The sequence below is a fragment of the Amblyomma maculatum genome, chromosome 11, assembly GCF_055883805.1.
Source record: "Amblyomma maculatum isolate TAMU_Amacu chromosome 11, ASM5588380v1, whole genome shotgun sequence".
In the NCBI taxonomy this organism is placed as follows: Eukaryota; Metazoa; Arthropoda; class Arachnida; order Ixodida; family Ixodidae; genus Amblyomma; species Amblyomma maculatum.
In genome coordinates, this window is record NC_139354.1 from 137,748,696 (window position 1) to 137,766,963 (window position 18,268).

Below are 18,268 nucleotides of genomic sequence, written 5' to 3' on the forward strand. Positions count from 1 at the left end.
TTCTGGTTTGCGTGTCGCGGTTCACTATGAAAATGCGAAGTGTAACGCAGCGCACATGCTGGGATTCTCGCTTTAGTGGCTCGCTGCTTCCGTAGCGCCATCAGTTCTACCCTCCTGCGGCCGCTGGTCCCCCCCCCCCCCCCCCCCACACACACACACACAAACCTTTCCCTCCCCCTCCGTTTTTTTTTTTTTTTTTTTTTCGGGTATTGTGTACCAGTTCACCTTCCTATACGTGGAGGTAGTGGAGCCCGCATTAGACGTGTGATTGAGTTCAGCTGTATAGAGCTCCGTCGGTATTTCCACCCGTCATTGTCGTGCTATTATCATGGTTAAAACGGTATCACCAGTGCTCCTGTAAGGTTAGCACTCTGTGCACTGACTGTTTTTGAACGCTCTCTCCTCCGCCTCTGCCCCACCTCTTTACCTTTATCTCCTACGCGTGGCGAAAAAGGCCTAACCTCGTTAGTCCACGCCGCTGGGCGTGTCGCGGAGAGCCTCGGCTGGGAAATATGATTCTCCAGTCTAGGCGGCGAAATTTGTTTTGTCAGCCCTCCGTCACTTTCGTTTTGGCTGCGGCCCGCATTCACCGAAGACGAAGATGAAGGGGGCGAGTGATCGGAAGTAGAGGCGAGAAGGAATAGCGGTTTCGGTAATAACGCGTCTATTTAATTTTTTTTTTTTTTTTATGTTTACCCTAACCGTGTCTGAGCGTTGGCTTATACTGCTGCCCGGGGCTCTCCTAAACGGAGCTCTTATACTCAGAGTTTTTGGGGTCATAGTTTTTATTTCCTTTCACCTCGTTTTTGGTTCATACTTACTTTGTTCGTTTTTTTTTTTCTTCTTCGATTTTCTACCGGCAGTCATCAGTCTCTTTTGTCCCATTTTCGGCCCTCGAAGCCGTCTAACCAGATTATGGCTGTAATTGGATTAAGTTAACGGACGTGGCTCTTTAGTGATGACTGTGATCCCTGGTACAGAATATCAACCTCCACTTTATTGCCAAAAACGAAGGGGAAAAAATTAAGCGCAGAGTGTTTTCGTCTCTCTGCGCATTAGGGATAACTCGATTAACCTTTTAATAAAATTGTTCAGCCTCTTCCTGCTCTGACCTCCCTTTATCCTTTTTCTCGCAGCCCTTGACGTTGTTAGCCTAATTAAGCCGGCAGTTAATTTTATTGGCGTGCTTGTTCTTTCATATCGCGTTCCGGCCGTCGAGGAAAAATTGTCCGGCGCTGTTGTTTTAGGGGTCGCATTTTAGCCGCCGTGTTTGACATGGTTCCCGACTAGAAACTTACACCGCTGGTGTGTATACCGTCCGGGCTATGAACTATACGTCTAGCTAATGTTTGCTTCAGTGCCGGTGTTTCTGGTATTGACGACCCAACGTGACACAGTTGGCTGTCAGTAACACCGCAGTGGAGGGCAACCGATCAGATTGTACCGGCTAGTGGCCATCGACGTACAATACGGTCCACTTTTAAAAGAACGAGCGATCGCACGGGGGTGGTTACTGCGCAAGCACCTTCTGCCATTGTTTGTCTCTCGCGGAGGAGCTCTGCAAAGCGTTGCAGCCGTGGTGTTCCATGTTCCCTTTAACAGTGGGCTGTACTTTAAAACGAGTGTTTTAACCGGCAGCATATCCCCTCTCGTTTTTAGTGACCGACAGGCTGCATGACGTCAGGATGATTCAAATACGTCCCGCGTTTCGCTGCCTAGCTTTGTGGAGCAGGGTAAGCTCGCTAAGCTGTGTGTGCGCCGTTCCTCGTCTAGCGCTGGCTTTTGGTGACAAACTACTTAATGTTGTCACTGCTTTTGCTAAAACTGAATATGACGTGCAGGAACCTCGTCTTTTGCTCTTTCGTCTCATCGATTCCTTGTTTCGTGTTAAGTTCTGTTCGTGGTCAGGCTGCATGCGCTACACGATTTGCTTGTGCTTAGGCGTGGGTATTTTTTGTCTTTGTTTGCATTTTTACCTCCGAACCCGCGTTCTCCTCGAGCATTCCCTTCAGCAGGTTCCCGTTTGTATACCGTCGGCGGGAACTCACTTCCAGGTGGCTTGGCGAGATAGCGCTCGCAATGTGCGCGCCGGTGCCTGGCTTCTACCCTTGAGGAAAGAGGTTCTCGCGTATTCAGGCTGCAGAAGGTCGTAAGCCGGGCACTGTTGGCTTTTTGGCGGGAAAATTTGTGATATGCCAGCGATCCTGAAACGGCGTGGTGTGCACAGGTTGTCTCAGGCGTCTCCGGTCTGCCACCTTTGTTTTCAGTTTAGCTCATTTCTTTATGCAGTCACCTTCTGTGTCGCTCAGTGGTCAAGGCGCTCGACTTTTGTACGCAGGGATGCGTGATCTTATCCCGGCCAGCGGCGGCCGCTTTTAGACGGGGACATGCTGATGAAGGGGCTGTGCGATTGCGCACTAAAGATCCCTCAGGCGGTCGAACTTATAGAGCACTCCTAGCCTGAGCATTAGGGCGTTCAGCTCTGTTTTTTTTTTTTTTTTTTTTTTTTTTTTGAAGGCGTCGTTTTTCCTTAGTTAGTCATGGTGAAATAGCGCTTATCTTACGATGTTTCGTTTATTTTTTTTATCTCTTAAAACGAAACAAAGCCTCGCATTACATGAGTAATGTGGTCTGGTCTAGTTTTGAAACTCCCTCTTCAGCACACGTGCGCTCAGCAACGGGCGCTAAAGCTCTACGATTGCGTCGCAGTATAGAAGTTTGTGCCGGGCGTTGCATCTCGGTCACTGCTGTTTTCAGGTTTCACTTCTTGGTGAAAACAGGCGCCTCTGCTCTTGAAAAGACCACTGGGATTTCCCTTGAGAATGGCATTAAGGTCATATTATACTCGGAGTTCAAATCTACGTAAAGCAGACAGCCTTTCACTTGGCGATCAGGTAGTTTGCGAAGGGCGAGCGGCTCCCAGACGTGATGGTCTGCCGGGCCAGAGCAAGATAAGCTCAGATGCTTTTATTCATCTGCACACAGCCGTTCAGAGACTGGCACGGGCGGAATAACAGCTGGAGTCATAATGCGAGGTTTAATTACTATAACAGTAGGGAACGTCGCTTCGTACCTGGGCAAGGGTGCTTCCTGCCATCTTTGGGTGTTTTTTCTTTTTTTTTTATTTCCGCTGGCTCCTTGCTTACGTTACCACTGTAACATTTACTTACATGATTCTCGTCTTGACACCTTCCCCTCTGTTTTCTTTTTTTATTATTATTCCCAGGCTGCGCCTTTGTCACCTACGCCAGCAGGCAATGCGCCATCAACGCCATCAAGGCCATGAACCACTCCCAGACCATGAAGGTGAGTGCTGCGAGTTGCCCTTACTATTCGCGCGTGGTGATGCGCCGTTGGGTATTAAGCAGCGACCATCTTTTTCCTCCTGTCTATATTGTCACGTCTCGACAGAACGCCAAGGAGGGTCGAAATATAAGACGGTTTGATTAGTGGCCTAGAACAAGTCTTGCGATCAAGCTTCCTCCTTCTTCTTTCAGCTCGCGCTTGTGTTCCCATAGTCATCTTTTGCGTCGTCTTCTATGCGGCAATATCTCGAAGCTTGCTCGATCTGTGCCGGCCGTACGCGTATTCACTGCTGCCTGACTCGGAAACGTCTGAAAAGACACTTAAATGTTGCCCTCCAGTCGTGTATGGTGATCCGTGGCTAATGTGCAAATGCGGCGAGTTTTGTCTTTCGCAGGCTGCAACGCAGTGAGTTTAGTGCAAATGTATTTCTGCTACATACGCAGGTGTGTATGAAGAGCTATGCTATTCCCGGGGCTCTGCAGCTCACTTCCATCTTGATGTAAAACTATGGATCCGTGGTTTCCGCGGCAGGAGGAACGTCACGTTCGTCTCCCCTTGCCGAACCTGACCATCGCGCCGTTTTACTCGTACGCATTTTGCTTGGGTACCTTTCGAGACCGCTCTGCGTGTATTGCCAGAAAAGCTTGCGTCGACTCCGCCAAGTGGCAAACCCTGCACTTTGCTGCTTGGCTCTGAGAGGTAATATTCGACACCACTTGCGTTCTCGAGTAATCGTCAGACGTCGGGCTGCTCTTCCAAAACATCCTTTTCTTTCTCGAGCATGGTAGAAAGGTAGTTATTTCGCGGTTTTGTTTCATAATCGAACAAGGCTTTATAGTTTCTTTTTCGCCCTTTACCGTTTATAGCACTATTTCTTTTTTTTTTTTTTTGTTTGTTTGAATTTCGTTTACTTCGCCGCATTCCGCGTGTTAGCACTCTTCCGAGATCGTTTTCTCTTTCTTTTGTCTCGCCGCCAGTGTTGCGCGTAAAAGGGATTGAAGGCGTGTTTGAAGTACCGTATACCCGCACTTTATACGGCGCCCGTAAGGCCAACGACGCGGAATTCCCCGCGTTAGCGCAGGGCGTGTAGTACAACCGCAGCTGCCGAGCGAACCGCACCCACCGCCGCTCGGTTGCGCCTCAACAACGCGTGAAACTGTAATGGCTGCTGAGAAAGAAAAAGGCGTTAGTCCTTTTTCTTCTGTTTCCTTCCTTTATGACGCGCAGGTGCCCGATCTGGCGCCTTTCAAAAGGCGGCTGACTGAGCATTCTTCCATCTCGGTTTCCCTTCCCCTGCGCGTACTTGTAACCGCGGCCGCCGCTGCGGCTTGTGGTACCGCATAATGGCGGCTTGCACGGCGATTAAAGGGCGCTTTTGTGGCCGCCACCGTGACTGCCTGGTTCTCGCTTGTCGCTTATGAAAACTAACGGCCATTAGAAAGGCTGCCTTTTGTGCTCGCCCGCCGGCCCTTTGCGTACAAGCCTTGTTTGTTTTAGCATATGCTCCCTCCCTTCTTTCTTCTTCTTTTCCCCCTTATTTCGAGCCTTGAGTGGGTAACGCATCTGTTGCCTCATTTTCGTCGCTCCGAAAAAAATTTCCTGAAGCGCCCCTGTCAGGACTACGGCCACAGAATGTGACTTTGGGAGAGTTTTCTTTTCTTTTTCCTTTGCTCTTTCTCTCCTCTTGTGCCTCGCCATCTACATCCGCGGCGAGGCATCACTACCGGCTGCGCTGATGTACGTGTAGTGCGTCCGCACGTCTCCCGCTGCTTCCGTTAAGCGTTTTTTCGACCTGTAGCGCTTGCTAAGTGCTTCTCTCAGTGCTACTGGTGAGAGAGAGCTTTGCGATTCGGCCCTGATGTGTCGCCGCTTTCTTACGGCAGCTGGTGTAGTTTTCCCTCGTGTACGAATGCGCTTTCGTGCCCTCCTTACTTATGTCAGTGATCTTGAGCGGTAGCTCTACTCAGTGCAAAAGACGAGCACAGACGTCAGCGTCTGTATGATATAGCAACAAAAGGGTTATATCGTTCATTACGCCTTGTATTATAGTTAATTAGGTAATTGCGGTTAAAAACTAAATTTGCTTTACCACGTCAAGTCATGTGCCTTTGCAAATCTTATGCCGAGTGCGATGACACTACAATAATTATAAGACATAATCGATGGCGCTTAATTGGTTAATAGGCATTAAAAATTAAACTTACGCTGCAGTATCATGTCATATATCGTTGATAACGTATCGACTAGTAGAAACCAAAAAAAAAAAAAAGTTTAACCGCACATAACCGAGCTATCGCTCCTCTAACTCGGTTCAACCACGCTTAAACCGCTGCTAAGTTATTTAGTGCCGTGGCTTGCTTTAACGCATCTGCAGTGGTTTATTTTCACCGTTCAAACGAGATTCAAACTATGCATGTAGTTCGCTTTGTGCATGGTCGTAGCATAAGGATTAGCCTCTTCGGGCCTTCGAGTGTGTGCGGGCTTCGTGGAAACGGTGCCGTTTCGCGGAAGGAGCTTGGCACCAGGGTTACGATCGAGCGCTGTTGTTTCCGGCTCCTCGCAAGAACAACGGTGCTAGCCTAATCGCTCGTTGGAAAGCAACAAACAGTATCGCAAAAGCTTTGGACTTTTCTGAAATTAGATAGCGTGGATTCGCACCTCCTTTTCACGATAGGTTTTTTAGCACAGCGCTTTACTCGCGCCGCCAGTCACCTGCACCTGCATTCGCGCATGCTAAAACGCCCTGCATCATCCCCAGGTAAAGCTTATAATCCTATAAGCTTGCGAAGAGAGAGAGAGAGAGAGTGTGTGTGTGTGTGTGTGTGTGTGTGTGTGTGTGTGTGTGTGTGTGTGTGTGTGTGTGTGTGTGTGTGTGTGTGTGTGTGTGTGTGTGTGTGTGTGCGTGCGCGTGCGCGTGCGTGCGTGTGCAGCACTGGGAAAGGAAGAGACTCCCCGGACCAATCAGGATCACGCGCACTACAATAGGCAATTGTGCTCTTGTGCACCCCCCCCCCCCCCCCCCCCCATATTTTCCGGGGTGGCAGTAGGAGCACAATTCTTTATTATAGTGCGCATGGGCGAGAGGCACTTCGGAGCACAGTGGCAAGGTATCCTCTGCCTTGAACAGTGCTGCAAATGTCTTGTGAAACGAATAAGCTTAATTCTTGATTTTCAAAGTATGAGGGTGGTGGATGAGAGGAGTGCATGCTTTTTCGCAGACTTTCAGAACAACGGGTTATTCCTACAGCGCGTGCACCACTGACCAGAATTGTTCTAAGGTAACCGTAGCTGGGCGGGAGGAAGGCTTTGTAAAAGGAATTGAAAAGAGAATAAGCGATGGCTTAGCTTGGCTAAGCACTGGTGTACATTTTTCAGGAACAGCGCAAAGGACTGGATACAGAGACACAAGAAAGCACAAATACAAGGCGCCTTGTGTTTGTGCTTTCTTGTGTCTCTGTGTCCCGTCGTTCGCGCTGTTCCTTAAATATGCAAAACTAACTAGCCCAACAGCTCGCTCTTACTAGTGTACAGTCTTTGTCGTTTAGAGACCAGGGGTTTTGTTTCTGTACCACACCGTGCGGCTCATAATCAGTTCATAGTATTCGAGGTCCCTCGGAGGTAAGCTTCTTTTGATTCGCTCTGTCCAACGGCAAGGATTTCTACGAGTGGTACCCACGGCTCAGAAGCAAGCCCGTCTGGCCTCTAAACGTTTCAGAAAGCAAAATAGGAAAGCAAAATTTACCACTCGCTTAGCCAAGTATCTCCACCTCTTGCGTCTTCAGCCAAGTATTTAACGATTACGCCTTAAGTTTGTATTAGTACGAAGCAGGCCTCAATACCGACTTTAGGTTTTTTTTTTTTTTTTTTTTTTTTTGGGGGGGGGGGGGGGGGTGAGCTAATGACACTGCCGATGTGGCAATCTGAAGCGCGGCGAGAAAGACTGCGCGAGTTTTGCACATGAAGAAACCGGCTACCAGTATGGCGCAGTGGTCTTACGCGGTTGCCAGTGAAGTTAACCTATTTGTAGTCTTAGCCTGGGTTCGAAACTCACTTTGAACGTTTTTTTTTTATTATTATTATTATTATTTTATCGAACGTCTCACTCGAAGGAGAGGCTTTAGGATCACCCCAGTGAAGCCAAATCCAAGAACGCGGGTAATTCTTCTGCATAAAAAAAGAAGGGCCATTGAGAAATTGAAAAGTGCCCGATATTGCATCTCACGGGTGGTGTACAGCGCGTACTCCGTCTTCTGCTTTCGAAAGCGCTTGTCCACTGTTTTTGCTGTCTCAGCTGGTGTATACCGCTGCAGTACTCTCCTTCGGTGCTCCTGACACTCGCTCCGCTTCGACGCAGCTCACGCACTTTCCGTCTGGTATTGAACTCTGGGCAGCTGTGTACAGCTCAATCCAAGACTCCTTGTGTTCATTCGCGTTTTCCTCTTCTTCGTTTTCGTGTCCGCTTAGCCGGAGGCGAGTGACGTGTATACATACACACAGGCGCTTTACATGCATGTGGCATTGACTGGCCAGTATCGACTTCCGTGATCGATGGCGGCTTTTGTGGGGGCGGCCGCCCGAATATGCCCCCGGGGAAAAAGGAAGTCGGGAAACGAAATATCACGAGCAAAAATAAAATAAAAACGGACAGGCCGCGCCGAAAGAGTGTGTGCTTGGCGTATACCCAAAGGGTTTTCGGAAAGGGGGAAGGGGCTCTACACGTGAAAAGAAGCATATGCTGTGTGCTGCCGTTGCTGCTGCTGCTGCTGCTGTTGCTGCCACCGCATCCGTATAGCCACCGGCGCGAGTCCGTGTAACGGCTATGCCTATACGTATGAGCAGGGCATAGTGGGAAAGAGGAGCCGGCTTGATTTATGCCCGTCGGTGTGCGCGATGATTTACGACCAACGCACGCCGGACAGCCGGCCGATCTGGCGCCGTTCGCCGAGGTGGCGTGCGTCCGTCTCCGCAGAACACTGACTGAAAAGTAAAAACACACAAACAAGATGTGGTGTGACAGATCGAAAACCCACTCGTAGTGAAAATGCCAGAATAAACAGGATGACAGACCGCATATTGTTTCCGCGTTCGAATATCCTGAGCGTCTATGCGACCGCTTTCTCTGTAGGCTGGTTTTGTTCCGCAGTATTTTTGTTTTGTTTTGTTTGTAATAGTAATATAAAAAGGTTGCCCATGCAGTAGTAATATGGAAAGGTTGGCCATGCAGTTGGACCTGCACGAAGGTGTTCGCAATCCAGCAGGAAACGGAAATACAAGATAAATACACTGGACAACAGCTCGTTTTTTTGTTTGTTTGTTTGTTCGTTTGCTTGTTTTCCTTATATATAGCGTAGGAGCTGGGCGGAGACGTGTTTTCCCTGCGTCACCTCACCGGGGCACGCAAGAAGTCTATTGTTCTCGCTTTTTCAGCCGAAGGCACGCCACGACTTCATCTGTGTCACTCGCGTGCGATCAGGTTGAGACGTCCGTGCGCGTGCTGTTCCCATGCAGATGTTGGCAGTGCTGCTTCGGACTCCATCCGCGCAGCTCATTTGCGCGTTGAGGTTGAGATTAGAAACGAAGTGGGGACCCCGCAGCTAGATGTCGTGACAGCGGTCATTGATGCTGGGATACTCTCTTTCTTTTGGGTGACGGAGGCGGGATTGAGCGTGCCGCCGCGAATAAAATGTCGCTATTCCCGCGTGCCTCTTTCAGTGACACTCCGCTTTAACTTGTTTGCATCTTGTCCTGGAACTCTATGGTGATAATCAGCAGTAACCAGCGAATGTTGAAGCCGTTAATTAGCATTGCGCTTACAGTTTCGACTGGAAATTAGTTACGATTCCATGCGCTCAGGGTTTTGAAGAGAGAGGGAGGAGGTATCGGTGTGTGTGTGTGTGTGTGTGTGTGTGTGTGTGTGTGTGTGTGCGCGTGTGCGTGTGCGTGCGTGCTCTGTCGCAAACGCTTTTATTTTTTATTTTTTCACAGTTGTACCTCGTCAGGGATAGAGTAGCATGTGAAACTAAATTAATCCCGCCCGCTGTATATAGGCCTGACGTGCGTGATGCTAGCAGCCCGCGCAAGGGGTCGCGATGACGCATATTGAGTGTTCCAGCTGCGGTTCCGTCAAGCTTTCTACGCCCCAGCCCCCACTATATATGCACGAGCAACTTTCAATCTTCCTCGCTGCTTTCTCAGGAAATATAACAACAGCAAGGATTGCGCCGCAATGGAAGTTTTTCATATCGCTTTCCTTATCGCTAGTTTGTGTGTGTCTCGTTTTATTTATTTTTTTTGCGCATTTGGTCGAAACCCTGCGCAATTCCGCCATTCGGCAGCGGCAGCAGCAACACTGCGAGACGTGCCCCCGCATGCAGCTTATTTGCGGAGTGCAAACATAATCTAGTTGCCGGCCCGCGCATAAAGCGGCTCAAACGTCGCCCCGCTTCATACCTCCACCAACTGCGGCAATTGAAGCAACAGCCGCGGGCTTACCTACGCACGCATATATCTCTACCGCATATGCATCTATACGCACAAATACGTCTCTACTATCCTCGCGATCAAAGTATACACTCTCGCCGCGTCGCTTTATCACTCTGCCTGCGTGTGCATATGTCTTTTGCTCCACCTTTTCCAACAGGGCAGGCTTGCCTCTTTGCGTGTGGTCTCAGTGGCTCGCTTTCCCACTTTAGGTATTTTCAGAGTGCCTTCTTGACGCGTACGTCAAGTTCTGCGTGCACGTTTCCTGCTCTGATAAAAAGGGATGGGGGAAAGTGCGTTTTTCTCAATAAGCCGTGGTCAGTTTGTAGCGTAACGATATGTAGGATGTGTTTGCCTCTGGTGCCATATGGTGTAACCAATAAATTTGTCACTGGCCTGTCAAGCGTCCAGTGAACGGACGGCCGCTGTATGGCGCATGCTTGCGACTATTCAACTTTGCGTCGCATTAAATGACACCAGCTATATCTGATCAGCCCCTCCACGACGTGATGCGCTCAGAACTGGACATTTAATTTTTAAGGCGGAAGCCTTTATTGCCTCATCGTTGTCGTTAGCAAAAGTGTCACGCTTTTGCTGCAGCTCTGATTGGTCGAGACGGGATGGCCTCGACCAATCACAGAGCACCACCACTGTATGCGCGAATTCTTGCCTTATATGGCCTAATGCCAATCAATGATTAATAACTTAATAATAACTTCATAATAAATACAAATTACTAATTAACTACCGCTACTAATTCAGATTGGTTAATTAGTAACTAAATACTCGGTACTAATTACTACCTTATTACTGATTACCATTTATAACTACTAATCAGTGACACTTGCTTAATTCATTATTACTAGTTAATGGCGCGCACCCGGTAAAATCAACCACACAGTAGTAAACGTAGAACAACTGCGAAGATACAAGGAGCGCGATCTCGTCGCTGCCAAGCAGAATTCACCGCATAAATGCACTCGCAGAATGTGAGAGTAGTCGCTCGTAGCAGCATTCATCGCTACATGCATCACAGTCGCGTAGCAGAATGCAACACTCAGGCTTTCGCCTTTTATTACTTTAGTCGCCAAAGTGTCCGCGAATTTTTATCTTGTTGCTTATGCCGAGCGTCGCCACTGTAATTATGCATGAAATTAACCTCGCAAGCGAATTAAATATCAATAATCTGACACTGTGTGTGTGTGTGTGTGTGTGTGTGTGTGTGTGTGTGTGTGTGTGTGTGTGTGTGTGTGTGTGTGTGTGTGTGTGTGTGTGTGTGTGTGTGTGTGTGTGTGTGTGTGTGTGTGTGTGTGTGTGTGTGTGTGTGTGTGTGTGTGTGTGTGTGTGTGCGCGTGTGTGCGCGCGCGCGCGCGCGCGCGCGCCTGTGCCTGTGCCTGCCTGCATGCTTTCTTGAGGCGGACGTATTGGCGACGAAATGCGGTACTTGCGTAGTCCACTTCTGGCGGCGGCGGCGACATTGCGTCGTCGAAAATGTGGGGGAAAAGAAAAGAAACAAAACGCGCACGAAGGGAAGTTCGATGAGACCGAGACCCGCAGCAGCCTGTGTATGGCTGGTATATCACCGGCTAGTGTTTGCCGACGGACGCCTGAACAACTTGCAACTGTGCAGGTATATACTGTGTACACATCTACGGCTCGTCTCAGAGCGCGCTCTTCGAGTTCGGCTCTCAGTGCCTGATTGTGAAACGAGAGCGCGCGCGCTGGTTTGCTAGCTTGTTTGCTGGGCCCCGTTCCACGCGACTGTTCCTTCTACGTTTGTGCAAGCTTGTATGGGGGCCGTGTACAAACACCTTGAGTGTGCCTCTGTGGACACGCCGCTATATGATTGTGTGCCACTTGTTGTGCCACTGGCGATGAAAACCTGAAAAACAAACTGCAGAGAAGGAACCTCGTTGTCGCCGGTGCAGGATAAAAAAAAAAAAAAAAAAAAACAGAGAGAGGAGAAAGAAAGAGGAGGAGGAGGGGGCAAAATCGACAGGTGCGCCAATCCCCCCCACTTCTAGCTTTCCCGCTGCATGGTTGTCTGCACTTGTCGCATTGCCTAGATCTAGGAGAACGAAATAAGAGTGGAGCAAAACGCGTTTCTTAACAGGGGTAACAAACAAATTCACGCTGAATGCTCTAGAGGCCTGTAGGAGAAAGAGGCTGATCTGTGTTAAACAATCCGCCGACGTGTGCGTGCTGTCTACTAAGGTCCCATTTTGCTAGTGACACCTGTGGAAGTGCAGGTCGGCCGCCGCGCATCTGAAATAAATGTTCTCCCAGCTCTTTCCGCCCAGTGGAGCTCTTGCGCGTTACAAAGATTTCCCTGTCTTCTGGAATATGCTTGATACATCAGGCACCTTTATCGCAACGTCATTGAACTGCGTCTGCGCAACATTTGAAAGCCTCTGACCAAAATGTCTTGCGTACCTTAGTGCTTGCTTCGTGAATGGCAAAGCTGGGCATCGTGACACGACGTAGAGTGTGCGTCCGCTATCCATGGACACACTTTAACGAGACACTGTGCATGGCGTCGCCAGTCACGTCGCAGCACATTGGCCACGAAGGTAGGGTTGACCAACGCTGCTGAAAATAGGTAAATCGCAAATCGGTCCGAGGGGAGTCGGAAGAAAGGAAGGACGGACGGTTAAAAGTGAAGCGGGCGACCGCTTCTTCCGCCATATTGTTCCGGGATCGATCAAGAAACGAATGTTTGCGCCCGCGTGCTGAGCTCCCCTGTGAGGAGCCCAGTTAGTCGCTAACCGCGTGTACGAAGCCGGTGGTCCGTTTAGCGGCTAGCATGCAGTCCCGTGGTTCGTGCGTTGCGGATTTTGTGAACAGGTAGAGAGAGATGCTCTCTCTAGGTAACTTTTTTGTTGTCCCATTCTGTACCCAATTGCATCCACAGTGTTTGAAACAACTCTACACTCAGATCCCTTTTCGCCACATCGCTGTGCACATGATTTGTTATTCCAGTGTAGACTGCGTTAGTCTTTGAATTGGGCGCCTCTCTCTCTCTCTCTCTCTCTCTCTCTCTCTCTCTCTCTCACACACACACACACACACACACACACACACACACACACACACACACACACACACACACACACACACACACACACACACACACACACACACACACACACACACACACACACACACACACACACACACACACACACACACGCACGCACGCGCGCGCGCGCGCGCATCGCTTTCAATAAAGCGGAAGTTCGAATGGAGAGCCTGCCCCCACTAAGCTGTTTGATTCTTTGTAGCAGTGCTAAGCGCCATTTCCCCCTCCTTGCTTGGAATGCCTTGCACTGTGTTCCAGATTGTCTCGCAGCCTGTTGCTCAAAGTACCCGACATAGAATTCCGTCTCTGTTTCATACAGTGCGTAGAACAGCGTGCGGAGCGGTGAGTTTCGTTTAAAGTGCCAGAGTCGGGGCTGCACTGTTTCTGTGAACTGCTGGAATTATATGCATGTGTGCGCGTGGGGCAGGGGGGTGGGACACTCTTTCTGTGTGGAACTACAGCCTAACAGGAAAAAACGCACAAGGGAGACAAGACGACACGAGGCTGAACCTTACTCGAAGGAAGTTCATGAAAGGTTTTTGCCTCCAAAGCTCAGAGCACAGTATCTTCATCATCATCATCATCAGCTTGACTATACTCACTGCAAGGCGAAGGCCTCTCCCATATTCCTCTAATTAACCCGGTTCTGTGCTAGCTGCATCCACTTGACCCCTGCGAACTTCACCTCATTCGCCCACCTAACTTTCTGCCGCCCCCTGCTACGCTTTCCTTCCCTTTGAATCCAGTTTGTTACCCTAAGCGACCATCGCTTATCCTCTTTTCGCACTACGTGTCCTGCCCATGCCCATTTCTTCTTGATTTCTACTGGAATATCAGTAACTTGAGTTATTTCTCTGACCCAATCTGCACGCTTCCTATTTCTTAATGTTACCCCTACCATTTTTCGTTCCATAGCCCTCTGCGTTGTCCTCAACTTAAGTAGAACTCTCTTGGTTAGCCTCCACGTTTCAGCCCCGTAGGTGAGTACAGGTAATATGCAACTATTGTATATTTTCCTCTTCAGCGATACGGGTAAGCTGCCAGTCAAAATCTGCAAGTGCTTGCCAAATGCGCTCCATCCCAATCTTATTCTTCTTGTTATTTCCTTTTCATGGTCCGGATCTGCGGTTACTACCTGTCCTAAGTAGACATATTCGCCTAATGCTTCCAGTGCTTCGCTACATAACGAAAATTGCTGTTCATTTCCGAGGCTGTTGAACATTACCTTAGTCTTCTGCATATTGATTTTCAAGCCTACCTTTCAAGTTTCCCTGTCTAGGTCATCAATCATTATTTGCAGTTCATCCCCCGAGTTACTTAGCAAGGCAATGCCATCAAAAAATTGATTCTTTATGGTGCAGTATCTTGGCAATTCTCAAAGCGGGCCCCGGTAATGGCCCGAAAATGCCAAAAAACTTCATTAAACGGAATCCGGTGACGTCTTCTTGATACAGCGCGACAACAATCTTGCCCTGCACAGTGTAGTGGCGATCAAAAAAACATAAAAGGTGGGGATCGAAGAGAAGAAGGAACGCGAAGACGGGCTCAGAGAACTAGAAAGATGCTGCAAAGCTCAGATTCAGATCATCCTGCACTATTTCTCACTGCTGTTTTCCAAGCCTGATAAAGGGTTTATTCTGTTTTCATGCGTTAAAACGCAGTGCTCTTTAAAGCTTGTCCAGAACACGATATTGTTTCGAGCGTTGCCAACATATATCCACCCGTAAATGACGCCGCCGCACACTTTGTTGCCCCTTTCGCGCGCTTCTTGGAGACACAAAACACATAAATGGAAGCCCTTTTGCGTCTCGTTGAATGTGCATTGCGGAAGACGGTCGGTCCGGTGACGTGCCGTCGGCTGCCTCCTTTCCCCCTTTTTGTCGTTGCCATCAAAGGCGCGCACGGCCGCCTCCCCATATCGGCTCGTCGCCGCTCCGAGCGGCGTCGACAGTAGACGCTAACTGCACCGCGGGGGTGCTCCTCGCGCTGGCGGGCCGTATTTTGCTTCCCTTATTGGGAATCAATCCTCATCAGCTCTGGCCGTGCGGCGCCCCGGGCCGCCGCTCTCCCCTTCGTTCATGACCCACCCGCGGTCCGTATGCTCCGCTCCTTGCTCTGGGCCTTTTCGCCACCGTGTGTTTGCCCCCGTGTTTCTGCTTCCCCAAGTTTCCTATATATGGTTTGGTATGCGTGGACGCACGCGCAAGCTAGTAACTTCCTTCTCATAAGGCACCCGGGGGCCGCCTACGCAGTTTTATCTTTTTCCGGGAAGTATCTTTAAGGGGTCCAACGCGTACGTAAGGGGCGTGGCAGCCGCATGTGGTTCAGGAGAGCGATAACTAGCGATCAGTGGATGCAGCGGAGCTGGCAATGGTGTGTGTGTGTATACGTGAATTTTAGCGAACAGCTAAGAAACTCTGTCTTGCATCCGCCGCTTCGCACTTCACGCCGACTTTTTAACTCTTTAAGCTTACAACGCATACACGGCTCCACAAACTAGTTTAATAAATCTTTCGTACCCATCACCATTGCAATATGAAACGAGCTGCCCGATTCCATTGTCAAAGAAAGAGAACCCAACAAATTCAGGCAGTTATTAACAGTGTATTTCAGGTATTGAATTATGTTCCGCGGTTCATATGTGTGTATGTGCATTTTAATATCTACGGATTCTTGAGCCGCTGTGTCTTTTATATTGATGCGTTGATTTTCGTTTTTTTTTTTCCAAGATCTCATCACATCCCATGTTTCTATATGTATCTTTTATTCTGCTCCATATCACTGGCCATGTATTACGTCACGTCTGTTCCCCCCATTATTTAATGCCCCAACCTATGGGCCTTTAAGGGTAAATTATGATGATGATGATAATTAAATTGCTACGATAGGAACTTTGGAGTACAAAATTTGTTCAGGAATCGCTAGCTGGTTGAGAACGTCACTTAACATGAAAATAATTGTAATCCAGATGTCACAGTTATATGTATTAACTGATGAACTTTCCATTTTTCACTGTTGTTTTTGTCGATGAGATGACCGAAGCTGAGGTCGAGGCGATGCCGTGTCAGTTCTTTGAACGTTGCCACTTCCATCTATAAGCCTCTTGAACGCGGTGAAATCTATTGCGCGATGCTCAGTGCGAACGCAACGCCCGCTGATAATGTGTTGAGGGAGCCCGATTTGATCTGTTTGCTCCACTGTCGCATTGTGTTTTGCGCGTTCTTTTGATTATCCGCCAGGTTGAAGGAAATCGATAGTCATCGCCAACCACGTAGTTGTTCAGGGCAACGAACTGAACAAGAAAGGTGCTTGTTCTGCTAGAATGGAGCAGTCGCTTCGATGTAGACGCATTATGCTAATTTCAGCTGCATTAAATTTCAACGACTGTTCTCTTCCCTCCCCACCTTACCTTAAGGGTTTTATATTTCTACCGCGATATCTATTTTTGGGTAAAAGTATTTTTTGGGCCCTCTGTGCGATATCGGTGTAACTGAGTTTTACACTCGTGCTTGAGTTTGCTCTTTGTTGATTGGCCTCGCTTTGTATTTCCCGTGTGGACGCCGCACTGATGTCGGTACAAGAAGGCCCGGAAAGATCCACGCGCCACCTAAGGGGTCTCAAACTGATATTGCTTATGGGGGCCGCACTCTAAATTTCGTCTGTCGGTGGTCAGAACAGAACAGTGCAGAGAATAAATTAACGTAGGTAATTCGAAAATAAAAAACGAAAAATAACTAAATAAAGAAAATAAACCCAGCCATCTCCTTCTGAAATCACTCTGTGCCATTCGTCGCGGAAAAAATAATGCAGCGGCGCATTTTTCCTTCTACCCAGACGCCGGATGGTCGCCACTTCTGGATGTCTCGGTCAGAGCTATTTAAAAGGCACAGTAGTTAATTTTACCGTCACTTATTTAAAAGAAACAAGAAAAGTTGCAGGAGTTAAACGCCGCTGAATCGAATGTCGAGCAATAGCTCTGTTGGTATAACGCACTTTGCTGGTTTCTATGCGTATTGAAATTTCCCGCTGTGACTATTACGAGCACATGCATTTGTGGAAAGCTGCCGCTGTTTCTACAATTATTGATAAAATTGTAAATTCGTGTAGAGGAAAAAAAAAAAGCACAGTATCTATCCTATCACTTCTATAGGGAAAAAATGGCGTCGCTAGAAACGAAAACGTTATTGAATATTAAACTTCGGTTGTCTGATTACATTCAAAATGACCCAGCGTATCCATAAGTAATGCGAAAGACTCCGAAATCATCGCGAGGTCATCCAAAGCCGGCTAACGGTGCTCAGTGGTCCTATAAGGAGAGAGTTCAGGTACGGCAGCCTTAGATTGCGCTTTTACTGAAGTGGTCGCGGCTGGAAATGGAACTCATTCATCTTTACTGCTGCGACATTTTTGGGAAGGCAGCTTGTGTCTTTATTTCTTTATGTAGCCGTACAGACCGTGGATGTTTGTCATCCATCTAAATGGCTTCGTCGAGTGCTTGAAGTCGATAAGGTCGTTGGCGCCGCGAATATATATATATATATATATATATATATATATATATTCTAACAGCACCCTTGCGCACTCCGTCGTTCAACTCGCCCAACCGTAAGGCCCTGTCTGCTGCCTGTATAAGCGGCACTTTACCTTTCGCTTTTCGAAAGATGGCTGTACTTAAGATACTCCTCGGCGTACACTTGACCACCGCGCGTCACCCCTTTCAGCCTCATTTCCATCTTTCTTTTCCCTATTTCCCTTTTGCACGGACTGTCGTAGTACGCCCGCGTGAGCCGCAGTCTCTCTTCATTACCGCGTCGTCGCCGTCACTGGCTAGCATTTCGCAACGCTGTGCCTCCCCTGTTCATTCGACTGGCGCCAGCCTCTGCTACCACTCCCATTCCTTCCCAATGAGCTACGCGCTCTTCCCGTTCTCTCCCGTCGGCAGTCTCTCCAGCTGCCCATTCCACCCTCGCGGGGGGCGACCATTCTCCCCATTTCCTTCGACAACGCGGTCCAGTGGGACCCCCCGCTCTTTCCTACCCGCGTTCCTTTCCTCTCATTTTCCCTAGTTCCCGATTTTCTTCTCTGGGTAGAGGAAGGCTTCCTTCTTGCATTTCCTTCACCGGTCTCCTCAATCCCTCGCAAATCGCGGTGATGAGTCTCCGAGGCGCACTTAACGAAACGCACTCTCGAAGGAGAGCCGTCGACGACGCCGCCCTGCCACCTCCGTGCCCGTTCTTCCTTTTTCTTGTCTCATCATACCCATTCCCTACTCGCGCGTAGCCGGCGGGGGCAGCCTTTGATTGGCCTTTGTTTCGGCCGGCCGCTTAATCGGAACTGCTCGTCTATACGCCCTCTCCCTCACTGCCATTATCCAGACTTTTTTTTCTTCCTTACTTCCCATTT

The 18,268-nt window shown here is 48.9% G+C and overlaps 1 protein-coding gene across 23 annotated transcripts in view; it reads left to right on the plus strand.

Annotated features, from left to right (window-relative positions):
- Positions 1 to 18,268, plus strand: part of LOC146175052 (CUGBP Elav-like family member 1-A) — a 566,960-nt gene that overhangs the window by 463,568 nt on the left and 85,124 nt on the right. For all 23 annotated transcript variants that reach the window (XM_084584452.1, XM_084584454.1, XM_084584456.1 and 20 more), the window contains one exon: positions 3,227 to 3,306. In XM_084584452.1, the coding sequence (XP_084440578.1) occupies positions 3,227 to 3,306 (80 nt within the window). The remainder of the gene's footprint in view (positions 1 to 3,226; positions 3,307 to 18,268) is intronic.